The sequence below is a fragment of the Calypte anna genome, chromosome 1 (assembly GCF_003957555.1).
Source record: "Calypte anna isolate BGI_N300 chromosome 1, bCalAnn1_v1.p, whole genome shotgun sequence".
Classification (NCBI taxonomy): Eukaryota; Metazoa; Chordata; class Aves; order Apodiformes; family Trochilidae; genus Calypte; species Calypte anna.
Window position 1 is genome coordinate 78,629,160 of NC_044244.1, and position 26,643 is coordinate 78,655,802.

Consider the following 26,643-nt stretch of genomic DNA (forward strand, 5'->3'; position numbering starts at 1 on the left):
TTTGTATCCTTATCAGGTAAGCAGAGGTACAAAACATTACCCTCTCTTTGTGGCATTCTGGTGGAGTGTTCCACTAAGAGCTGCAAGGGAAGCAAAGAGAAAGGCAACAGAAAATCTTCCTGCTGATCACCTGAAAAGGAAGCAATGGGGAAAGAAAAAAGCAGGAATTCCTCATGCAGGAATATGGCTACTGGCTAGTGGAGCATTTTGGAGCAGACCTATTGCAGCATCTTCTGGTAAAGGTGATTGGATTTAAATTTTATGGCGATATATTCAATGTAAACAGACAAATTAAAATCCCTAAACAAACAAACAAACAAGCTTCCTTCCCCCTCCCCCCGAGCTCCTGAAAGCTTTGTTCCACTCAGAAATCGTCCCAATTTTCCAATTCACTGCCACCTTATGGCATTTCAGAGAGACAACACTTCAGTAATTTCTATGGGATGCCTCCTATTTTCTGGCAGCCTCTCTAGGAAATTGGACGTTATAGAAGCAGAGTAGCTGTAAAACTGCCCCTTGCATCCCGTTTTGAAACTATATAAATGCCGGAGATGCTGGATTATACTTGCTTGGGGAAACTGATCATTAAAACAACAATTCTATTTATAAATGAAGATTCTAAATGGAGGTCATTTCATCAACCAAGGGGCCAAAAATACACATGAACTTTGCAATGTTGTCAAAAGAGAATCTTTAAAGCTCAAAAAGGAACCAGCTCACTCATGTTTCTCAACAATTATTTTGTCATCCATTTTTTAAATTGAGGATTGAAAGCTTCACAGGTGCCCTGATCATGTGTTCAGTGGTTTTCTGAGCATAGTTTTAGTGAAGGAAAGGATACAGAGACTCACAGAACTTTGTAGTTTCCCGCCCCTTCAAATACGTAACATTCCTCCTTTAAGCACAGTTCCGTGGTTTCTTGGTAGATGAGGAGATGCTGCTACTTAATTGGACAGGCTTTTGGAGAATTTGTTGGTTAATTATTACTAGGAAATGTGGGCAGGATTGCCTATTAGGAAATAGAGCAGCAGGGATTTTGTAGTGTGCATTCCCAGAGTGGCTGGATAGGCTTGGTGTTCAGAAAAGTGAGGTGAGCAGCAACACAGCATCTGGGGTTTGATGTGGATTGTTTTGGTACTGAAGAGGAAATTGGTTGATTTTAGGAAAGGGCTTTGCCTATATGGCAAAGGAGAGAGAATATATGAGAGGAGAATCATGAAGCTATTTTCCTGAGGTAGCCTTGTTTTCTGTCAGTGAATGAAACTGATTTCTGATTTGTGTTATCTAATAAAGTGTAATAAATCCAATTAGTTATTATGTATATTAGTTATCAGTTACATTAGTTATTAGTATATTAGTTTATGTTATCTAATAAGTGTAATAAAGCTTTAAGGGACATTTTTCAAATGGACACCATCAGTATGAATTATGCATTGGCCTTACTTACTACTAGTATGAGTGACAACAAATGCTCCCCCTTCTACTATTCTTCAGACCCCCACCTTTTTCAAGCAACAAAACACGTCTGTCTTAAGTCAGTTCTCCTGTTTATGTAGTCTTTTGATAAACTTTGTCAAAAAAACAAGAAAGTGTGATTTGTGTTGGTATTTGGGTGCTCAAGGCCAAAAAAAAAACCAAAAAAAACTTGAGACAGGAACGTTTGGTGATGCACTTCAGGTAGAGCAAATCCAGACACTTTTTAGTTGCATATTTCCTTTGTCTTTTCATGTAAAATTGCTCTTTAGCAATCCAATTTGTAACCCTCATTTTTGACAAGTAGTCATGGCTGAGGTAAACAGCTTTACCAAAACAGCAGACAAATGTCATTTTCATGGCTGTTGGCTTATTGGGACTGTGTCTCAGCAATGTGGGATACAGCAGTGTCCCTGAGGGGGGCTGGAAGGATGAGCACAGCAGGGTGGTTTGAGGTGGCTGCAGCACCACTCTGATACTGGGGTTTTGGACGTTTTTTACTCTGTGCAGGGCACGCCACTCTCAGCTGTCAGGCTTCCAGCTGTCCAGAGCTACGCAGGCAGCTCAAGAAGAATCAAACACTGAACAATCCCAGGTCCTTTATAGTAGGGAAAACCATTCATCAGGCAGGAAAAAAAGGTTTTCAGCAAACCATGCAGCCTGGGGAGAGCAAAGTCCTGAGCAGGGCCATTTTGAGAGAATGGGTTTGTTTTCTGCTCTGTAGAACAGTTCTTGTAAAGGATAAATTTTAGCTGCCTTTGGCCCTGTCTTTGTTCGCTCACATAGCAATGTCATTCAGAATGGGACTGGGGAAAAAATGGAAAAAAAAAAAAGTACATCTGGCAATATTTTGATGCCTTGAAAAGAAAGAGGCAGCTCTTAGTTAGACTCTAATACTGGCAAAAAGTGCTTCTGCTAGTCCAGTTATTTTGTTTGTGATATAAACTGTTCTGGCAAGAACAACTTTTTTTTTTTTTTTTTTTTTTTTTTTTTTTTTTTTTTTTTTAATGGTATAAGCAAGCAGTGCTCAATTTTTGCTGATGCCTGCAGAGTAATTTTACTGAGGTCACCGCAGGATGCAGTACTCTAGCGCCTGCTTTGCCAGGGCTGGGAACCAGTGCCCCCAGGGATGTTTCAGAGCCCTGAAGAAGTACGGGCTATTCCAGAACAGTTCCTGGGACTCTGGCCAGAGATAAGCAAAACCCACTTGTGGTGGCACTGAGATGTGCAGGGCCTTTTTAGTGGTTCTAGTACAAACTGTTTTGTTTCCTCCAAGAAGGTCTTGCTGGTAATAGCTGAGTTAGGAGAATTTATGAAGAGTTTTGATCTTTCCCCACTGCTCAGCTCAGCATCTGCAAAGTAAGATTTACCATCACTTCACATGCCACCTTTGACTTCCAGAATCCCAGTGCTCTAATTTTTACGAGTTTTTTTTTTTTTTTTTTTTAAAACAAATCACCTCACATCGCCAGCCTTTTCCCACAGCAGCCGAGTTTTCCTACCAACCCCTCCAAAGGCCTAGGGATGACATTACAGGGATAACCAGCACAACGGGCTCATCTTTCACACCCGCACGAAGCACCGAGGGCAGCCCCACGGGACCTCAGGCCCTGACAGCCTGCGGCCGCGCATCGCCCCTCCTTCCCTTCCCAACCCGCCGTTATTCCAGGGCTTCCTTTGCGCCACGCCCTCGGATGAGCACCGCCCAAGCGGCTTTGCCTCAGGGGGCGAAGGCCAAGCCCTCCCGGCCGCCTCCACAGGGCGGGCAGGGCCTGAGGGGCCGCGGCCGCGGCCGCCGCCTCCGCCGTGGGGAAGCGCAGGCCCGAGGCCGCCGCCCTCCGCGCCGGACTGAGCATGCGCGCTCCGCTCCGCTCCCATCCCCCTCCCTCGTGCCCGCGCGCCCGGTGAGGTCATAAAGGTGAGCGGCCGTGCCCCAGCGGCCCCGCGCTCAGCGATTGGTCGGTGCCGGGGAGCTGGGGTTGCGTCTTCGGGCCGCCTCATGGCCGCCAGCCAATGGGAGGGCTCCGTCGGGCAGAGCCAATGGCAGCCCGCGCCCCTGCTCCACCTCGGGGCTCGCCGCTCGAAACCCTCCCGGAGGCAGCGTGACGAGAGGGCAGCCGCGCCCCCTGATTGGCTCGGCCGCCTCGGCTCTCTTCGGGTTGGCCCGGCAATAGGCGGAAGAGAGGGCTCCTTCCGATTGGCTCCTCCACAGCGCTGCTAGGGCGGTGGCAGCGTTTTCCGATTTGGTCTCCGTTTCCCTTCGGGCAGACTCGGCTGAGCCGGTGATTGGTCGCCGCCCGCTACAGGCATTTCCGTAAGGGCCTCAGGATTGGTCCCGAGGAGGCTCGGATGTTTCCGTAAGGGCCTCGGGCTGGGGGCTAACGAGTGCGTCGGGCTCTTCGGCTGGGTATTCACAGAAGGTGCTTACGGCCGTTCCGCAGCGTAGGGCGGCGACGGGCATAGGCGGCTGCGCGGCTCTAGCGCACACACAGAGCGCAGCAGCAGGAGCCCGGCACGCAGCGGAGGCAGCAGCGGGGACAAAGGGACTGATCGTCAGAAACGGGGAGGGGGGCCCGGCGGGAGGCAGCCGGCGCCGGGAGGGAGCGGCAGGAGGCTTCAGCCGGGCGCACTAGCCCCATGTGCCTTGGGTGCTCGGGGAAGCAGCAGCAGCAGCAGCAAGCGCCGCCGCTAGCGCTCTGAAGCCGGCTGGGGAGAAGCCACAGAGTCGACGTCGCCGCCGTCATGGCCTGCGCCGCCGCTGCCGGCCGCCGCCTGGTTTGCAGTCTCTCCAGCCTGAGCAGCCGCCAGCTGCCCCTGCGGGAGCAATGAGGATCCGCGCCGGAGCCGCCGCCTTAGCGCCGCACTGAGGAGCCTTATCTAGCGACCCAGCGAGGCCGCCCGGGCCGCTTCACCCCTACTCCGCCCGCCGCGGATCCCACCGCCCCTGCCGGATCCCGTTGCGAGCGGCCGTCTCACCTCCTGTCGGAGGATTCGGGAGCCCCTAGATCCCTCCGCCAGGGGAGAAAAAAATAGTCCCGTTCCCTGCCGCCTCCCTCAGAGGCGAGGGGGAAGGCGAGGAGAGGGCAGGGGGAAGAAAGAGGAGGAGGAAGAAAAAAATAAAAAAATAAGAAAAAGGAAAAAAAAGAAAAAAAAAAAGATATACCCGGCGGCGGAATCGGAGGAGCCGGGCCGTGAGCCGCCGCCCCATGTGACTGGCGCCCAGGGTGGGGGCAGCGAGGCCTAGCAAACCCCCCTCGCTCGCGGCCGGGAGCGGGAGCGGCGCCGGGGGGGCTGCGGACTGGGCGGAGGCAGCTCTCGGACCCACCGGCGCTGCCGGGAAGGATGGTTTTGTGAGAAACGGGCGACGCGAGGAGGAGGAGGAAGAAGAAGAAGGAAAAGAAGAAGGAGCCGGGCGAAGAGCTCGACAGAGACCAAGAGGGGAAGGGGCTTCCCCGGGGGGGGGGAAGGGGGGGGCCCGGCGTTTCATGTGGCGCGTCCCACTCGTCTCCTCCAGCTGAGCGAGCGAGGGAGCTTCAGGCGGGCCCGCCGGGGCGAGGCGGAGGGGGAAGGCAGGAAAAGAGAGGTGATCGGGGCAGAGCAGGAACGGGAGACCATGTCCGGGCGGCCCAGGACCACCTCCTTCGCGGAGAGCTGCAAGCCGGTGCAGCAGCCCTCGGCCTTCGGCAGCATGAAAGTTAGCCGTAAGTATCCTGCGCGGGGTTCGAGGGGGGGAGGTGGGTGGGTGGGCGGGCGGGCGGCTGTCTGTCTGTCTGTCGATCTGTCTGACCCTGCCGGGGTTCTCACCCTCCCTTCCCCACCCCCCCGCCTTTCGCTGAGGCGGCGGGCGGGAGCGGGGTCGGGGCCCGATCGAGCGGCCCCGGCTGGAGGCAGCTCCCTTTCTCTCCCCTTCCCCCCCACCCTCTCCATTAACCTTGAATAGGCGCACACCGCCACTTCGGTTGGGGCCTGTTGGACACAAACCGCCGGTTGGTTTGTCCTCTTCCTTCGCCTCTGGTCGCTGCCAGCGTTGCAAGCGGCCTTTCTAGCTAATTAAAAAGGCTTCTTCCCCCCCCCTCCTCCTCTCCTTCTCCTCCCCCGTCCCTCTTTGTGAAACGGATTGGGAGCTCCATAGCCTGTATTTCCTTTTTATTTCTCCCTCGGAAGGAGGAAACGAGTTGCGGGCACGCAGGTATGACCGTGACATTCACGTTCATTATGTGTTTTTTAAGCACCCTTTTCTCTGAAGGAGAAAGCTTGGAAGATTTTTTTTCCATGCACCCGTATATCGGGTGTGATCACCTTTTAGTCCAGCCCTTTAAAAAAAAAAAAAAAAAAAGGTTGGGGGGGTGGTGGGTGGGTGCGGGGGGAGGGGAGCTTATAAAAGGTGCCTGTCTCATATGCCCCGGGCTCTGCTAAAATGCTCATCAGAGGGGATAAAAAAAAATGGTTATTTTGACATGTGAGCCTATGGACTTGGTTATTTCAACCTTGGCATGTCGTTCCCAGTTTTGTGATGAGAGGAATTATTTTAAAGAGGTCTGCGCTTCATTCTGCACAGGCATGTTGGAAATTGTGTTTTAAGATTTGCTCATTCTTCGTATCTCTCAAGCTGGAATAGGGTGGTTTATGTGATTTAAAAATATGTATTAAATCTGAACAAATGTATAGTGCAAATGGAGAAAGGGCCTGTTCTGAGCACCTAAATATTGGCTGTATGTTTATTATAGGAATTTCTTAACTCCTCCAGATTAATATTAATATTGACAGGTATTTTGTGGGGTTTTTGTTTTGTTTTGTTTGTTTGGTATGGAAATAAAAAGTGGCATCTTCATGGGACCTAGAATGCTTGATATACCTTACCATTCAATTGATCTATTTGATACTTGTCTACAGCCACACCTGACATGGCTCTGTGTGTGAAGAATGCATGCATATATCAGTTGGCTTTATGAATTTCATGCCAAAGCACTATAGGATTGTGAACTTTTTGACCGATGAGAAATTCTGATGCTTTTCTGAACCGAAATGTCTTCCATTGTGGTTGAAACCTTGAACAGATTGTTGGGCTCAGGGTTTGTAGTCCATGTATCTGCATGATCAACATGCATTGCAACACTTCAAAACCACCATGGATGCAGTTAACCCGTATTTGCAGCATAAAAGCATGTGTTTGAAGTCCAGCATTTGCATTTACTGGAGATTTTTTATTTGTATGGAGAACTGTGGGGACTCCATTGTAATTTATTGATTTACTTTACATTCATATGGAATAGGAAGCGAGTCTTGTTGATCAGTGTTTCTGCAGGTGGCTGTCTAAACCAAGTGAGACCTAGACCTGTCATGCTCAGCAACTCGATTTGTGTTATTCAAGCTCTACAGCTTGATTCCTGAAATGTCGTTGATGCTCCTTTCCTGTTTATTTGAGGTCAAAGACTAGACAGATGCTTGCCCGTGAAGGGGGTGCTAACTAATGCAGACTATCAAGTTTGCAAATATGGTTCAATCCCAAGCGTATAACACTGAGGGAGAAACAAAGGCTGTAGCATAAAGCACACGCCACTTGTGATAACCCCCACAGTCTCTGTAGTCATGTGCTCCTCGTCCTTCTGCTGCCTGGAAAAAAATGCCTGAACAAAGCAAGAGAACCACATGCAAGGACTCTGTGAGAAATGCAGTTTGTTTTCAGTTAATCCATCTGTGTAAGAGTGTCTAGGACTTTTTTCTTTTTTTTTTTTTTTTTTCTTTCTTCTTTGTAACAGAGAAAAATTGCTGCGTGTGAAAAATGGCTATATTTTTCTGGTTCTCATGAGTTTTGGTAGCATCTTATGGCACGATATAGCAAGTTATCTATTATCAGTGTTGCATGCCTAAAAAAAAATAAAAATCACTTGTGTGGTGAACAGAGAGTTTGCTGGGCTCTTTCATGTTGCTGTATGTATTTACAGATTGAGGCTAAGTTACAGTCTGAGCCTTTTTAAGTGAAAGCTTTTAAGTGAAAGAATCCTTGTGAGGCAAGTGAAAATTGATGGACAGGTATCTTCAGAGTCTATCAGACATCTTTAGTGCCTCTGTCTCGGTGCAGGTCTTTTCCAAGTCATCAGGGAGCAAAACTCATCTCACTTGATGTTAACCTTGTAGGTTTTATTCATGAGCCCAGAGTAACAGCAAAATTAAATAGCAAGGTCGCACTTCCTATGATGTCTCTGCAGCTATTGCTGCTTCTGGCCAAGTACTGCAACAGTTATCTAGGAAGGATGGATCCAAGCAATGAGGAAAGGATTGATAAAGTAGTGGAGAAGGGCTCGCAGATCCTTGTGAGCTGGGAGGAGCAGTACTAGAACCATAAAGTGCTTGCCCTTTTCCCCAGGGTATATTGGGAGAAAGTAAGCAAGGATTTTTCATCTCTTACCTCTGTAATTTATTAGACTTAATTTATGAGACTTTATTCTCAGAAGCTGGTGAGAAAGCCTACTCCTTGAATGAAAGGATGGGTAGTTACCAACAGCTGCTTCTCTGTATGCCACTTCTCATGCAGACCATTCTCCTTGTTCTGTAATAAATGTTACAAGGGTTTTAACATCTATGCAAGAGTAGAAATCTTGTGTCTTTCTATCTCTTATAAGCCACACCAGCATCAGCATCAAGAGTACTTTATGGAATACCTACTTTTTTCCCCCACAATATTTATATTTTGCTAGTCTTGAAATCATGCCACCATTCCCCCACCCCATGGATTTCTGCATTGAAGTAATTCTCAAGTAGGTTATTCTTTGTGCAGTTGTGTATTTCTGGGTTTGTAGACTGGCCCACACACAGAAGAGTGCATGTGCTCCTTGTGTTGAACCTGTCCCTCAACAGGGAGGGAGCAGAGCTTCCAGTTTTCCACTTGCTGATACTATCAACCTGCTGGATATAGTATAAGCGGTATGAGCTTGAAGCTTTCTTTTTTACTTCACCTAGTTGTTCTTGCATTGCTTCCAGTTGTACATTGTTTCCCAAATGGGACAAAGAGAATCCTGAAATATAAAGGATAGTCAGGTAGCATGTAACCAGAAAATATCTGTATAAAAATAGAAGTCTTGATGTTTGCAATTTGAGAATTTTCATCTAATGATGGAAATAGATTTTTTTTTTTCCCCTGAGTTCCTGTAAAATAAGTGTTTAAAGTAACACCAAGTCCTTGTAGACAGCAGTACTTACTGTAACTGTAACCAATTATCTTGTTGGTCTGCATTAAATAATGTCATGGCTAAAGCTTGCCATGAAGAAGTTTTGCTCCATGTGTGTGTCATGGGTCTGTAATCGGTTATGCAGAATTTGTTAACTTGGAGTGTGAGGAAGACAATTTTATTTGCTTTAGCTAATTCTGATGTTGTACACATACTCTTGGTTGCAAAATCTAAAGAACAATCTTGTAATAATTCACTTTGGACTCTCTGGAAGAATGTTACAGTGTTGCCAAACTTGGTTTTTGTTGAAGTTTTTCTCTTCTTAGTTTCACTGGTTTTTGTACTGTATAATCTCCTTGAAGTACAATAGCTTGGTAATCCTATATTGCTGTGTACTGTTCACACACAGAACTGCTGCTGGCATTTGAGCATGATGCATCTTTTGTTGGTGTAACGGCTCTTTGGAAGGTAATTTATGAAGGAATTAAGTCTGGGAGTTTGTTGCTCTGCCAGTAGCCACTTGACAAGCCAGGACCTAAAAGTGACTGCTTTTTAGGTAGCATGCAGCATCTAGGTGATCATTTGATTTAATACTGCATGAAGTCCAGGTGGGTGTGTAGGAAGAGCCTTGGAAAAGAGCACCCTGGGCAACTTCATCGAAAAGGAATGAGTGGGGCTGTTGTGTGGCGAAACAATTGAGATAATGCCACCTTCTGTTTCTCAACCCAGTTAGGGTAGGGCCCTCTCTATTGCTTTGATAGCAGTTTCTGCCTAATTGGCTTCTGAAACTGGAAGCCGCCCATCCTGCTCTCCTTGCTGGAGAGAGGAAGATCACTCCCTTCCAGAAGCCTGCTGAGCATTATGTGTCTGGCTGTAGCTGATCCTATCCCTGTCCAGCTTTCTGACTGCTGCTGGGAGAATGGCTTTCCTCGTGCCTAAACTTGAAAAACAGTGAGCTCTTGGGGTCAGCTAGTTATCATGTGCACTAGAGCGAAAAGTGTCTCATGCTATAGTCCCCTGAAGTCTAAAAAAAAAAAAAAAAAAAAAAAAAAAAAAATCACAATCTGCTGTACTAAATTCTAACACTGCTGAACTGTTCTTTCTTCATTCGTGTTGTTAGGGGTAGTTGAGCAGAAAAATAACTACTGAAAGATTGAGGCCTGCCAGTGGAACCAGTCAGATGATAAATTGCCTGATTATTATTTTGCTGTGTCTCCCATGTTGGTGGTTTGGTTGATTTTTATTTCTTAATTTTTTTTTTTCTTTTAAAACACAGGGGCTTGTCCTGAACCTTTTCTTCTCTTTCTGTCACTGTTACATGTTTCCTCTTCCTTACACTGCTTCTTGAAGGTGATCTCGTCTTCTGTTATCGCTTATTTCACCTGTTGTATTTCTTAAAAATATTTTAACTGTCTTTGTGACCTGTTTACACAGATGTGGAAATCCATATAGCTTATGGAGTATGTTCCTTGCATATATGCATTCTGGTGCTGGAAGTTGCCGTGTCATTTAATCCCTTCTCTTGATAGGGCCTTGTAGATGCCATAGAGCAGTGGTGCTTTATGTACTCCAGTCTTTTTCTTGGGACATAAGAAAAGAAGTAGTTCTTTGGCATACATTGCTGAAGATCACCCCACGTGGTTTCCCTCTACTGCCCAAAGGATTCCTTTATTTTGATATATCGTGTCTTTAAGCACTATTTTAGAAAGAACACAAAGGATTTTCCAGTGTTGGTGCTCAGCTTACTCACTCTAGGTCTTAATAATGACATGAGTTTGTGGACTGTTGCTGTTCCCTCAGTCTGTGCTCTTGAACTGGATGGATGAATACTGTGAAGAAAAGTCTGAAAGTCTACAGAGGATCTGTGTCTGCAAAAAGCCTGCTCTTAAATCTTTGTGCAGTGACCAGGTCTAGCATTTTCTGAAAGGAATTCATGCTAAACCCCTTTGGTTATTTGAACATACTAGCTACTAATTTGCAAGGTGGTTGGAGAGCACTTGCAGCCTCTTATTCAATCTGTTGGAGCCCTTTTGTTCTGAATGACTTGATGAGTCCCATTTTAAATAGGAAGGTCTGTTTACCTTTAAGTTTCCAGAAATTTCTATAGACTTAAGGCTTGAACATTTTTCTGGAGTTCTCTCCCTTTTGTTTTTGTTAAAAAAAAAAAAAAAAAAAAAAAAAAAAAAAAAAAAAAAAAAAAAAGGACTTTACTCTGAGGACTTTTAGTCACCCATAGCTAGTGTGGGAAGTGCTAAAGTGACTGTCTTTTGCAGAAGCTCCATGGCTTGTGGAGTTACTTGGCTGCTTTCTGAATTAATGAGCATCAGCCCAATGCAGCCTTGAAAGATGAACAAAACTTCTAAAGACAAGCAGCTATGAAAAGGAGCTTATTGAAAGTTTAAATGCCTTGTGAAATATCTTTCCTCATTTTTCTTTGACCCAAGTCCATATAAAATCCAAAATTTTGTCTTGTCAGCACTTCCTTTAGTAAGCTGCACAAATGGATGCTCCTTTATTTATGTATGTTGAAAAGAAATGCTAATTACAGCTTTAACAATGTGGCAAGAAAAGATACTCCCTCAGACACAAAGGCTCAAGCCCAGAGAGTGCTGTACAGGTCAACCCTGCTCTGTTTAGGCCCCAAGCTGGGAACCCCTTGGCACTTCTTGTTTGGTGGAGGTTCTTGCTGAAGTGCTGCATACTGCCATTGAGGAAGAAGTAGATTTGGAGCTATGATGGTCTATGCTACTTTTACGTTGATTTAAAGCATAGCCATTTATTGAGGGAATTGCAGCAGTCTGGTCTTGAAGGTGAGAAAAATGCAAGACCTGTTAGCAAGATACACCTCTATGAGAAGTAGCTGCAACATCATAGTCATGCTCAGGTACGATGTTCTTGTTTACCACTTCTGTATCTTGATGTTCTTGTTTAGCACTTCTGTATCTTATTTAAGAGAAGCCTAAAATCAGCCTCTACCTGAAGCTTTTGCAAATGAGATTTGAATAACCACTGTAGGTAGAACTGCTTTCACCAAGTCTTCTGAATCTCCTGCACCCACTGGTACTGGCTTACTGTGCCACAGACATAGAGGGTCAGCTAACTGGGTGCAGACCATGAGACAGTGCGTGTTTTGCTCAATCCTCAATACTCTTTAACAGTGCTGCTATGTGAAGTTCTGGCTGTGCAGTAGATGAGATGACTTCAACAAAAATCTATGTTGAAGACTTTAGGGAAAGCTTCTCTGTGTCACCCTCTGAGAATTATGAAAACTGTGGATACCCAGAAATCACAGTGATGTGCCTCCAAAAGAAGTAGAGAGATTTTTCTTGTATGATCAGTGCTATCAAAGAATCTTTTCATTAGGTTCTCTTGCCACAGATGACTCGTCTGTTGTTCAGGAAGGGAAGTACACCAAAGCAGTTCATTCTGTACTTTTATCTCTTGCAGATGGGAAGTAGATCTAAGAGTTTAAGGCAACTTGTGTTCTCACCCTAGTCTGTCTTATAATGGAAGAAAGGAAAGTGGTTAGATAGCTTGTCAGTGTCAAGCAATGGGAGCATGTTTTTAAAGAAAAGCTGTATAGCAACAGCTCTTTCAGAAGGGATGGCACCAGTCCTTGCCAGGAGTATTGCCACTTCTCTGTGGAAGCAGATGCAGTATTTTCTGGCTTAGTCTCATCAGCTGAGGGGCTGTAAGCTTGATATTAGTACCAGTGCTTCCTTCACATGCTCTTGACTAGTGAATTGCTATTAACTGAGTGAGAGGAAGTTGCGAAGTATGTTCCGTGTGATTAATTTCTTGATGGTTTGCTAGGTTCCTGTGTCAGTAACATGGAGTCAGTTTAGCTGAAGGAATAGCACTGTGGTTGCAGAAGGCATTGGTACGTTCCATAGGACATTTGCTTTAGCTTGCTTGTAGCAACTTCCAGGTAAGAAAAATACAGTTTCATAACTTTGTAATAGGCCTGAGTATGAATGAGTCTCTTGCTTTGTAAGTTATAATGTCCAATGTAGTAGTGATAAAAATAGCAAAGGACTGTAATGCTGATACTATGACAGGGTCGAGTTGAATTATGTAGAGATAGCAGCTAGTATTTTTCCTTTGTTTGGATAGCTTATTTTTATTTTATTTTTTAGTTCAGCAGGCAGCTCTTAATATATCATAGGAATATGTAGTGGTATAGTTACATTGCTCTATGTGTGTCTTCAGGCAGTTGGGTGGATTTGGAGAAACTTGTTAGTAGTCCAAGTGCCTGACAGTAGATGATCATAATAAGGGACCTTTTGCTATGAAGAGAAAGGGAAGATGCTCTTGATTGATACTACAGGATAAGTAATGCCATAGAGGGTGTATGGGGCTTAAAGAACATTGTGCTACTGTGTGTATGTGAAGGTAAGTGAGTGTATCTGCAAAAGTTGAATCAGAGCTTTTGAATCAGAGCACTTAAAATGAGAGAAGCTGGGTGTTGGCTCTAAAGTTAACAACTACAAGGGAAGCAACATCTAAAATTTTCCGACCAAGGCAGACTTTGTAGAGCCACAACTGTAGAATATGAATTTTTTTGACTTTCTAGTAGAAATATGATTCTCATCAGCTACCAGCTCTGTTGTTCAAAGAAGTATCTTTTGCCAGGAATGCAAACAATTGTTTAATTTTCAGACAGGCCAAGAATATTTTTTGCAGAACGATAAGCTAAAGTGTGACTTGCTACAGAGAAGAAGTTGATTTTTCTTGCAGTGTAGAAAGAGGAAATACTATTTAGTTGTAGTTGATAGTGCCAGTCAGTTTGGTTTTCTTGATTCACACCCTGCTGCAGTTACATATAACCTATGCTATTTGTATCCTATGTCTCCTACTTCAGCTGTTTTAAGTATCTAATAAAAAAAAGTAATACAATCAATTGACCTGTGTGAGTGGGTTTCCTTGAGAGAGGAAGGGGACACAGATTCTTCACCCTTAAATATACAGAATATTTGGTTGTTGGCCAAGTAAACATGAATCACTTGGCACAGATCTGTATCCCTGTGAATGAAGTCCATAGCCATAAATGAATATCCCTGCATTGGTAGGAGTTTGAGTATCGGCATCAGAAAGAATATTTTGTGCCTTGCTGTGAGAGTAAAAGCTTTCTGGCAAGGCATACTTTTTGCAGGTGAGTAGGTGCAAGGCTTCTGGAATGTTTTTTCTTTATATATAAAATTGCTCAATTGAAACCTAAAGAAGCGGAAAACAATGTTGTCCTTGAGAAGATCATATCTGTTGCCTGTTTCAGTTCTAATCTTGCAATCTTATTCATAATTGTATGTACTGGCTTGGGAGCCATGGGGATGTGTAAGGGTAATGCGGTGCAGTATTTGCAAGTTAATGGTTTGGTTTGTTTCTTTTTCTTTGTTCCTCAGAGAACAGAGAAACCTTATTAATAAAATTTCAGTTTTAGGGACTCTGAAATAGGTTTATAAAAATGTTAATCTTGGATTACAAGTTTTGGCAACCACAATGGATTGCAGAGTTGATGCAAATCCTGGGGAAATGCTTTAATGCCCATGGAAAGCTAAGTGGGTTTTTTCAGTTTGTCTGGGTTTGTTTTCTAGTGGTTCAACTAATGAGTGTATTGGAGACAAAAGCATGAGATTTATACGGAGTGGGAAAACTTTTCCAGAAATTTTGGGCCTGAATTTCAGATGATACTCCTCTGTGGGAGGGCAGGGAGAGCTTTGATTGCAGCTCCCAGAAGGGAAGGTATTGCTGTTTTCAGATTGAGCTCAATTTTGAGCTTGCTGTTCCTTGATGGGTAGAGTAGGCATGAGTTAGTTTGGGGTTGTGTGAAGTCCCCATGCAAGTGATGGGGATGGCAGCTGACTGTAGGGTGGACTTTTAATGTAGCCTAGTGATGAAGTTTATGAGCAAGTTTTTTGAATGTCATTCAGTTGCAGTGTGTTTTAGAAATAGAGTTGGCTTGATGGACAATCCATGTAGGATAATCTGCAAGTCTTCTGTTTCATGATTAACTTCTATGGACTAAAGCTTGTTTTCATCTGGAGTTACTGGCTTTCAGTGCTGACATAGGCATTGCTGGGATCTGTGACAGCAAAAAATGGTGTCTGTTTTCCCAGGTAGCACATTATAAATGCTTGTGGGATTTTGCAGACCAGGTCTAGATAGATATTCATCAGGTGACAAACAAGATTTTCTGTGTAGTGTCAGTGCTTTGGTGTTATGCAATAGCTTGTGGGTTTTTTTTATAATACACTGGATTTATTTTTTCAGTGGTAATACTTAAGCAGGTATAGTGGCCCAACTGAAAGGGAGTACTGCAGAGGTGTTTATGCTATTTCTGTCACTTATCATAATTGTGATACTTCAGAATATTCATATTGAGACAGTGACACTGCATTTCAAACTATCTGGTGAAAGCCTTATTTCCAAGAGGTGGCATAGTTAATTACAAAATTAAAATTTCTTCTAGAGTTACTTTAGAACCTGTAGTAGCTACATATACTTTTTAATTTATTTGGATATTGTGGGGGTTCTGTTTTGGGTGTGGGTTTTTTGTTTGTGGTGCTTTTTTTTGTTTTAGATGGTTTTTTGTTGTTTGGGGTTTTTTTGAGCAATTGGAATCGGGAAAGTGTTACTGGCAGACCAGATCGAAATCATTATGTTAGAGGTGAGAGCAGATGATGATGATTTATCCTTTAGCAGCTCCTTCTAATTTATTACTTTTTAGATGTATTTGTGAATGTAGAGAGACACACGTGTTGTGAGAAATATGATATGGAGAGGAGGAGATGATCTAGTTTTCTGAGATCTGGAATTTAAACCTAGACCATGTGGAAAGGCTTTGCTTTATAGCTTCTACTTTAAAACATTTACAGACTGCTTTAAAATGTTCTGCCAAATCTGAGTAGATGACATTTCTGCAGACCAAACAAGTAGTATCTTAATACTTGAACAGTAATTGTTTTGTCAGAAGTAGCAAACCAGTTTCTCCTTTGACTTCACATGACCTGTTCTGTGACTTGGTAACATCCTATGCTGCTACATTAACATTTAATTTTGATGCTGCCAAGAGAGCTCTGAAAACAGCTGCATTGCAACCAAGCAGTGCTGTCTTGTATCGCTCTTAAATGCCTTTTTCCTTTTTTCCTGGCTGCAGATTTTGTGTTCAGCTTGTCAGCAAGCCAAAGGTAAAAAATGGGATTTCAGAATTGATAAATTGTCAAGATTTTTGAGTGTATGTGTCTATGAAGCTGAATATTTTTCAAACTCATGTTAATTTTCAAGTAAGAACATAGTCTGTATGACTCTAAAACATTGGTAGAGGGAGAGGCTTGAGATAGATACACTTGGAAGTTTTGCAATTATTTACTAATTAGCACTATTCAGTGAGCCTGCAACAGTCTGTACTGAGTTACAGGTTTCAATACCTTTGGATTTTTCAAGTTGTTACTACAAAAGCAAAAAAACCCAAACACCAAAAACCCCAAACTAGTTGTAACCTTACACCTGTAGTAGGTGTATATCTGTCTTTTTTTTAGGAAATTATAGTGTTTCTGTCACTTTTTATGACTAGGTAATTCAAGCATTACGTTGAACCATTCTTACTGTAGCATTGCTATGACTAATATATGGAAAAAGTATGGGGATTTGACAGTGCTGTTAATATTCCAAGGTAGGTGTCTGCTAATGTAGCATATACTGTCAGAAATCTTGCAAACCTGTTTTCGTTCTGACTTTTGGGTAGGTTTATTTTGCATCTTGATTGCATATGAGCACAAAAGTATTTATGTTAAAGCTGCTTATGGTATTCTTGCATGAAGATCTGGGGAGACTGGTAACACGAAGGTTTTAAATTGCTTATTTTGGCTTGTCACACTTGCTGTCTATTCACTTATCCCAGCATTTGTGTGTACTGCTGTGCTTCCAGTGAAGTCCCAAAGCCTGTGATGCATGGGGTGTTCTTGGGTGTATGGATTCAACTGTGGGGGTGAGCAGCCCTCACCTAGGACTTTTCAGGTGTGTCTTGAGTTTCCATGAATGAAGTATGCAATTCTGGCAGGGAGAAAAAAAGTACACAAACCATTAGTAGGAGTGTCTTCTGGAAAATAAGACAAAGAAGCTTATGAAAAATATATCAGTAGTCCATTAAATTGTGGGACAGATGTAGGACATTTATGCAGTAAGGAGAACCAAGTGTTGGAGCTGAGGACTGGACTTCCTTAGAAGGCTGTTGTACATAGGATATTGCAGTTTTGCTTTGAGATTATAGATGCAATATTTTATGACAATGGTATGCTTGAAAGAACTGATATTTCTTAGTATAGTAGAGAACAAAGGCGAGTGTTTCTAAATACTCAGATAATGTCCAGGATTTTGTCAGGAAAAATAAGGGGATTTGTCTGCAGATGAAGATGAATAATGAGCTTTCAACTGATACTGAAGAGAGGAGATGTAACTGAACTCCTGGAGATTTGTTTGTTGAAATTCCTTGATTTGCTCTGGGCATCTCATGAGCTGTTTTACTTTGATTTCCCATTCTGTCTGTGTTGATATGAAAGCTACTTGGACTTAAAAAACATGTGGAGTCAGGTAATGATTATCTGACCAATTTATTTCTAACTGTTTTCTTCAACCCCACCGTATGGAATTATTCTGTGCATGAAATCAGCTCTGCCATTTTTAGGACTGTTTTTTGTGCTTGTGTGAAAAATAAGTTTATTTAATATTAAATATACAACTACCTTACAGTACTCTTTCTCTCTTTTAAAATGAAAATGCCAAAAGCTAATGCAATAATACTAGCATTGTACAAGATCATTAAAATATATATATGAAAACAATATACATGAAATATTCTCCTTTTTAAAGTGTACCTCTGTGTATGTCTTCAGAATATATAATATGTAACTTTTGAAATTGTATGAAAAATGGAGCTGAATTATGATAAAACTGAAAGTTGGATGATCTGACTTGAGAGTAGGTGCTGCTTCTGAAAGTTAAAGAATGTATTTTAATTCTGTAGAATGCAAGAAGGTAGGCTGGTGCAGTTATGAATCATTTTCCCTTCATTTTGGCATAATATTAAGAAAAAAATACTCTTGTATGCTACTAAAAGAGAAATAGCTGAAATCCTCTAGAAGTTATTTGGAATTGCCCTTTTGAAAAATATGGTACAATTCAGATTATTACCAGTTGACCCACTGTATGTCTGTTCTTTGCAAGGATACATAGACCACATAACTGGATGATCTCTTAAAAGGAGATCATCCATGGGACGTACTGGTAAATTGAGTCAACTGTGTGGCATGAAAGTGCTTGTTTAAAAACACATCAACCACTAAAAATTTCAAATGTGTACTTTTATGAAAGACTGTTAATCTTTCCTACAGTAATTCAGTTATAGCATGTTTTAATTTATTTTTTTGGCTTTATGGAGCTGTGAGGTCTCTGTTCCCATAAACAGACAGGCAAGAAGATGCAGTTCCAGAAAACAATGCAATTTCTGTTAGGTAAAGCAACTGAATGTCCTTAAAATACATGTCATGTGTGTATATATAATTTAAGGTGTATATGCATACCTCCTTTTAATTGCTGTGGTGTTATTCTTTGGGTATTTGCTTATGGCTGCTCTCGAAGACAGGGAAATGGATTAGGCAATGCCTTCATCTGACCCAGTTTGTCAGTTCTTACAAAATAAATATCTTCATGTTGATTGTATTCACTTTCATAGTTAACTATTTTATATATCCTGGCAGAAACTTAGGCTTTTGTTTGTATAAGAAGGGTCTGTAGCCATTATAAAATAAATGTTCCTTTGAAGTTCATCAAGACTCAGGGTCAAGCTGGGAGAATGGGTCGAGAGGGTTCTACAGAGTTTTGTTAAGTGCAGCAGTAAGTCTTTTGCAGAGTAAAGTTTGTAGACTTAGAGATTGCATTCTCTTCAGAGGCACTCCAAGGACTAAAGAACACATCTTCAAAACAACCTTGACAAAGCAGCGGAACCTAAGTAGGATGAAGTTGAGCAGGGGCAGCTGTAGATTTGACTGCAGATAACAGGGTGGAGGATAACTGGGAAGGCAGGATATCTGCAGAGAAGAACCTGGAGGCGGATGTTTGCATAGTGGCTATGAATCAACAGATGTTGTAAAAACAACTTTTTTTTTTTTTTTTTACTGTATGAACAGCAATGACACGTAAAACCCATGACATTAGCTTTCTCATGTCTCAACATGCTAAACAGTCAAAGTTGAAGTGAAGCATCTAGTTTTGGTATAGTGCTGGGGGAAGAGTATTTTGCATGCAAAAGGAAGTGGTCAGGTCTAGAAAATGTGCTCTAAAGGAAAGCTGAAGGTTTCTTTAAGAGGTGACTGAAGGGAAATTTCTTTTGGTGATATTCTCTAAACATATTTAGGATAGATGTGAAGAAAAGTTTAAGCTGTTGTCATCTCCACTAGAGATGAAACAGCTTGTGGGAATAAGCTGCAATAAACATGCTTCAAGTTAGTTGAGTCAACTTTTAAGAGCAGTGGTAGCACTGGAATAGATTAGGAAGGCTGTTAGCTTCCTAACAATGGCTGTTTTAAAAATGAAGAAGTTTGCCAGATAGTTTATATATAGGGTGTTTCTTAGATATTAATTAAAACAGCCTGTCATCCCTTATGGTCTTATATTCTGTCGTTGTGGTTATTTCTAAATGGTCTTGGGATGACTTTCAGTTACAGCACACTGATCCTATTCCTTCTCCCCTTGGGATGAAATAGCATCCTGGTACTGGCAGCTTTCTGGCAGTTAGTGGATGTGAAGATGAGGATCTGTGAAACTGGACACAGCTTTAACAGTTGAAGGCTACGTAGCTTATCTATAGTTTTGTGGTTAGGTTCAGTCTGGGAATTCAGCATACGCAATGGTTTGTCCAAGCCTTGGCACTCGGCTTGAATTTTGAATGAATCATAGAAGAGTCTGGGTCAGAAGTGACCTTTCAAGGTCATCTAGTCCAGACCCCCTGCAATGAGCAGGGACATTTTCAACTTTATCAGGTTGCTTAGAGTCCCTTCCAACCTGACCTTGAATGTTTCTGGGAATGGGGCATCTGCAACCTTTCTGGGCAAGGTGGTTCAAGGTTCTACCATCCTCATTGTAAAAAATTTCTTCCTTATATCTAGTCCTAAAGAACTTCCTTAGCATTAGATTTCAGGTAAATGTACTGCATTTGGAAAAGGTTTCAGCGTGGCTGGGGAGTCTATATTTTAGTTAGGGGTTTAAATCAGCTATGAATTTTGTTTTTTGAACATGCATGCTATTGAAATGAAAACTTGCTCTAGTTTGGTTATCCAGTGCTGCAGTTGAGAACCACAGCCTTTTTGTGGGGGATCTCTAGAGCTTGCTTCATGTGAGTCCTGAGAGAAACTTTTTCCTTCAATTTTTGATCCTGTGGTTCTTACATCAACACAAAAGAATTCAGTACAAGAGAAGAACTGCTCAGATCTTCAAGTGCAGGCCAGGATGGTATTGCAGTAGCTGTGTAAGTACCAAGCTTATGATGGGGTTTTTGTGCCCAAAATACCTTAAGTGTAGGTATATTATTTTGGTGTATAATATCAGCATGTCAAGAATATTTTCCCCAAATTAAACTGTTCACAGTAGTCATTTTAGCTTGTATTTAATAAATGGTCAAGTGTCTGAAGATTGTGTGTGGCAGTGAGGCAAGGAAGAAAAGAATTTATTTTTATTTTGTTAGAGTTCTAGTTCAAAGGTCAGAGATTTGATGTGGACCTTGAAAATTGAAGTGTTGCTCTTTGTCAATTCTTTATTGCCTAAATTTTCTAGATATTTTAATTTACTTATATCTGACTTTTTGACACAGAAGTAAGGAGGATGTGTTAAACTGAGTCTAGAGTACTCACTTGAGAAACTGTAAAGATACCCACAAGCAAAAACGGTCATCTCTGTTGGGATGTGATTTCCCATTTCATGTGGAAGCTGTGAGTATAACTAAACAAATTGGGTTTTTTCTTTGCCTCTCAGAACTAGTCTTTCTTACTGTATATAGGAGATTACTGTAGAAGGCTGGAATCCTGAACTACTGTTAATATAACTTGAAAAATTATAATTTGCTTTTGTAAAATTCTCTTGATCCCTTGCTTTCATATTCCAAGAGATTTATATGTTATGCAAAACCAGATCATTGTAAAATGAAATATTTTTCCTTCCAGCTTGCTCAAGTGTGGGAGAAGAATTGATAAACCCAAAACCTTATGTCAGAGTTCTCATAAGGTACAGAATGCCTTTCGTTCCTTCCCTTTTAAATCTTTGGTTGATGAAAGGCTTGGACAGTTAAGCTTCAAGAGAAGGTCTTGATGGAGACAGCCATACTTCATTTCCAGACAGTGCTTTGCTTAAGGCTGTGTTTAGTGTTTGCTCTGTCTTTAACATGCACAAAATAGTCCATCACTTAGATGGGTTAGACTGTCAGGGCATACAGGTCTTCTTTTGTCTACACCTGCCATAATCAGAATGATGGAAGAGTTTACAACTTGGGTATGGTGGAAAACTTCTTTTACCCAGCTGATAGGTGTGAGAGATTGGGGAACTTGGGTTGATGTTCTTCAGCTTCAGAGCTGTGACAGTGATAAGGAGTCAGCAGAATAACACGTCATCAGAAATGGCTGCTAGGAAAGAAGTAAGGTAGAGCTTAGCCCATTTTTTTTCCTTACTGGAATAATTCAGATTAAATGAGTTTTGTGGAGGTTTTTTTTGCTTGTTTGGTTTTGTTTTTTTAACAGATTTTAAAAAAAGGCTGAGGGGATAAACAAAAAATCCCCCAAAACAGCGCACAAAAATCCCTTCCTCTTCACTGGGTTTGTTTTTGAGTTCAGGATGCATTAGATGTTTATCAGAGAGATGGTACACTGAAGTTGTAAGTTACTACAGATTTCAAGAAGAAAAATGGGAGAGAGGTACTTGTTCCTTCTCTTCCAGGTTTGTAAAAGTATTAGTAACTTCTCTTTGTGTTCAAAGATTCTTTTTGGTTGAATGGTCACACCTTACTTTTCTTTACCTTTGTTGTAGTCAGTATTTGTGCTTGAAACTAAATGGAACCGTAACTCTTGAATGAAATTATCTGTGTGAAATGTTTTGTTTATTATTTATAGTGTCAGGGTTTAGCTGATGTTACACTCAGAGTTTGGTGGGGTTTTATTTTTGTGATTTCAGTTTTTTTATGCAACTATGAAAATGTCTTTTGAGGGAAAAGAGTCAAGTGAAATTGAAAATTTGGAAGTAAGTCTGGTATAAAGAACGCTCTGGTGCTCCTTTATATTGAAAAAAAAAGGCAATGATAATTTAAGGTGTCAGATCCTACTTATATCTTGAATAAATGTTTGGGGTTTTTTTTAATGATTCAGAGCTGATACTGTCTTTCAGACCTCTTTAGAGGTGATGATAGAAGCATATGCATTTGGCCTAAGTTTCCAGATTTGTCCTATAATTGATGTGCAGATCAGTGGATCCACCTGGGCAGTTTTTGATTACTGCATGACTTAATCAGCATGCTCATACTTGAAAGTGCTGCCAGGTTATAGTGGGGAAGAACGATTGCCTTGGCTGTGAGTGAATGAAAAATACATCACTCTGCCACCCTTCAAACTCTTGTCAGTGGGAAGGGAATATGAAGTCTAAAGTTAATAGAAGAAAATCTTGAGGAACAGCAGTGAAATTTATACTCTTTTTATTTCAGTGCATCTTGCCTTTTCTATACTTGAACACTATCCAGCATGGGACAAGTAATGTGGTAGTACAACAATGTAGAGGAATATTTCAGTAGCCATGAATATGCTTAGAAATAGCATGCTGTAATGTGTAATGCTCATCTGTTGTAAGTCAATCATTTGGAAATGTGCACAGACAAGGTTTTGCCCAAGAATATCAGCATGTCTGGGGCATCTGAAAAGTATAGCTGTAAATGTGGGAACTGCTTCTGGGCAGTGTACTCCCGTGGAGACAAGGAAATGAGCAGAGTTACAATTGCTGCTGCTGAGGCCACTGTACTGCACACCAGTTTGATCACTTGTGCTCCACAAAAGGGAAATTCAGTCTGAAGAGCAAGCCAGAATTATCAGGGGAAAAGGCAAACCTGGAAGTGAAACTGATACTTGTCTTAATCCTTTCTGACTATTTTGCTAACGTTTTGATTGTACTTTTTCTGTATAAATACCTTGAGGGCAGAGCAGGAAAATGTTAGTTTAATTGTTTCTTTTACTTCCTGCAAGTACAATGCTTCTGTAAAAACAAGGACACTGAAGTTATTTTCTCTTTAAAAAAATCTCTTACTTTCTGTTCTCCCCAGCTAAAGAGGTTTTTAGAATAGTTTTCCTGAAGTGAGGGTAAGCACCTTAAAGACTTAAATTGAGTACACACTTGGGGCTATACAACAGAGTTTCCTTCAGCAGGAGGAAATTGGACTTTTCTTCTTAATTTAAGATATATATGCGAAGATAAAGCTGAGAGGATTTCATGATTTTAAAATGCCACCAACAAATCCAAATTAAAAAAAAATTTCAGTCATGCAGAAGGGGATGTTCTGGTGTAATGGAGCCGTCCTTTCTTGTGGCTTAAAGAGAAAGCCTTGTTCTTGTGAAAGAGCAGTGTCTGCCTTTATCCAAACCACTAAAGTGGCTTGAGTAAAGCAAAAATGAATAAGTAGAAACATACTAATTTAGTTGTTCATGAACATGTATGGAACGTTTCTTTGTGGCTAGTAGTAACTAGACCAACCATGTAGCTTTATCAGATGTTGGGTTGTCTTGACTTGCATTTAGTTTAGGAACTTTCTATACCAGGAGACTTGTTTTTTCAGTTTCTCTCCTGTTTAAGATTTGAGATGGGTAGAAAAAACTAATTTATCTGTATGATAACATCAACTTTTTTCCTGAATGTTTTCTGTGTGAAGAAAATAGTAAATGAAACCATACTCTGTATTGAATTTGTCTGATTTGTCCAAGTTTTCTACCACTCTTTAAGAGACATTACTTTATTAGACTTTTTGGTTTTGGTTGCCTCCAGCATGTGGGGAATGCTCACTGATGGTTTAGGGGAACCCCCTTCTCATTTTAAAGTCCATAACTGCTAATGTTCTGGTTGTAATCCCAGCTCAGGGACTGAATGAGTATTACCCAATGAATTATGTCTCAGATGAAATTTAAATTGCTTTTATCTTGTCACTATTTGTGCAGCCCAGTTTAAAGCTAGATTATTTGGCATTTACAGAGGAGCTGGATGTAGTATCTGACATGAGAGAATGTATTGGCTAGTAGTACATGTTGAGATGTAATGGAAACCAAGTTGATTTGAAAATATGGTAGTGTTACCTTCTGAAACTTGTTCACTGAAGTACAAGTAAATTTCTCTGAAGTTCTTGAAAGAAATGATGTTATACAGTTTGAATAGTCTTCTCTAAGTCATGAGCATGTGTGCATAATTAAATTTGGTGTTTTACAGTATTTGTGCATAAAGCCAATGTGTTGGAGAAGAAAGGGGAAGAACTACTTAGTAAGAAGTCACATTTAGTTTTTTTTATAGTAGGGAAAAAGTACATGTCAGGTTTTGTGCAGAAGATCCTTAACAAAATGATAAGCCTTTTAATGAAGACAGTGAGATACACAAGGTCTGTTAAATCCCATTTTTACCTCCATCCAGTTTTCCATTTATGCTTTTTGTTTTTAAATAATTTTTCTAAGTGCTTCTTTTTGCTGTTACTGAAACCATTTTATTTTAGCCATGGATATAATTCTTTCTCTGGTCTTTACGTCTTCCTTTTCCAAAAGATTTTATGGAAAAAAAAATTATAAACAAAACAAGTGTTGGTCAGAATGCCACACCTATTTCCACTTACTGTTCTCAAGTACCTGACCTACTAACAGCAAAACATTTTCTTTTTATTTCAAGATGTTAGGCAAAGATCCTGGACAGGTCAGGACTATTAGTGTTGAATGTGTCTTGATTGTGAAAATTTGTTTTTTATGCTTCTGCAAGAGAGGAGGTTCAGCATCATGTATGCCCAAGCATGAGCAAAAACTTCATTTTGGCTGGGGGTTAAATGCAGTCAAGTAAAGAAACATCAGCACAGTCTGTGCTGTTTCCAAGCATAAGTAACCTTCGTGAGACTTTATTGCATCATCACTTTCAAAACTTTATTTCAGGTTCTGTTGAACTTCGATAAAGTGTGAATAAGTGTCTGCTCATCATGTTTTTTTGTCTGTTTTGTTGTTGTTGTTTAATGTACTGTTGAAGTGTGCCAGCTTTTCTTAAAGTATGTCTTCCTCTCCCTGTTGACAGTCCCACCATGCTGGTTCTTCACTGAACACTTTGGCTAAATTCTCAAACTCTTTGAAGTTTGTTGGGTTTTTTTTTGTTGTTTGGGGTTTTTTAATTTTGGGGGGGTTTTGTTTTGTTTATTTTGTTTGGTTTTTTGTTTTGGTTTTTTGTTTGTTTTGTTTTGGTTTTTTTTGTTGTTGTTTGTTTGTTTTTTGACTCTCCGTCAACTGGCATCTCTGAAATGAGTAAGTACCAGTTTAATAAGCTTATTGAGGGCATTTCTGCTGCTCAGTTATTGTGAAGCTTTAAAGCAGCAGGCAGTGAAGCTGATTGTATTTACAAATTAAAAACTTGGTCATTTGCTGTAGCTCCCTTTTTATTTAGCTTGATTACTTCAGAGTTTAGAAGAAGGATGCTCAATTCTTGGCACAGCTGTGCAACAACTTCTTGAAATCCTGGCAAGGGATGTCTTCTGGCTATGAGGTGTCAGCCTCTTCCAGTGCTGTCACATAGATACAGTTTATAGCCGGATGTAAACAGGCTTGAACTTCTAAACTCTGGCTTAAAGACTTCTTTGTTTGATGTGGTGGGGTTTTTTTATTTTGCTTCTTTTTTTTCCCTTTTTTTTCTTGATTTTTTTTTTTTTTTTTTTTTTTTTTGTGAAACCAAAATACTTGTCCTTTTTGATGCAGAACTGTCTGGTCTTGAACTTCAGTATGAGTTCACCAACCTGCAGGTGGAATCTGAGGTGCTGAGACATGCAAGTTCCACCTTTTAGTGTGGCTATAAAATAACCGTAGTTATAATGAAGGTGTAAAACATTGCATATGAATTTTGCATGTGACCAAGTGTGATTCTTGGTTTCTTCCAACTGCTAGCACATTTCCTGCTGGTTGGTCTAGCAAGAGGAACTGAAGTTTCATTTACCTGTATCTGCCTTGGATGTGTGAATTCACATTATTAAGTGTTCATCTGTGCTGTAGGAGTAGAAATATTTATTTTGGCCTAGTTATTGTAAATATGCTGACAAACTGGGCTCTTAGTCTGATTTTTTTTTTTTTTTAAATTTAAAAAAATCATAGTTAAATATAAACTAATATTATTGGTTGATAGATGAAAATATAGAATTTTAGATAAACATTTTTTTAATGATTGACAGTAGGAACTTGCTGCTTTATCTTGGCTGTGAACAGTAAAGGGCACATGGAGCATATGTCCCTCTGCCTCCAGATTTTGGCTTTCATATTTCTCTGTGTGTGTTCATAGTCTCCTCTTTTGCCTCCATACTTCCCCCAGTACACACCCAAATTACAGTTTTTAGCTTTGTCTGTGATCCAGTCCTCAGAACTGATTGTTTTGCAAAAAAAGCCCCAACAAACAACAAACCAGCAACGTTATTCTACACAGAATCCCTTCAGGACTTCCAGTATAACTAGCAAAGAACACAAGTCTATTCGAACTCTAAAAACATTTCAACAGCTAATATACTTGGAATCTCCAGCATACGTGGGGTATATAGGCATTTTGAGAACTCTCCTTCTTTGATTGTAATATATCCACTTACACATTCTTGGAACACACTGTGTGCTTAGGGAAAGTCACAGTTAATTTTTTGAGGCAGCACTAGCTTTTATTTACATGGCAGAGCAGTTGAATCCTTGCTTGATTGGTAAAAAAAATTGGCATTATATGT

At 41.1% G+C, this 26,643-nt stretch overlaps 1 protein-coding gene across 1 annotated transcript in view; it reads left to right on the plus strand.

Moving 5' to 3' along the window:
- The first annotated feature begins 3,809 nt into the window (after positions 1-3,809).
- GSK3B (glycogen synthase kinase 3 beta) overlaps positions 3,810-26,643 on the plus strand; it is a 146,611-nt gene continuing 123,777 nt past the window's right edge. The window contains exon 1 of the mRNA XM_030456009.1: positions 3,810-5,174. Coding sequence (XP_030311869.1) covers positions 5,087-5,174 — 88 coding nt within the window. The 5' untranslated portion in view covers positions 3,810-5,086. The remainder of the gene's footprint in view (positions 5,175-26,643) is intronic.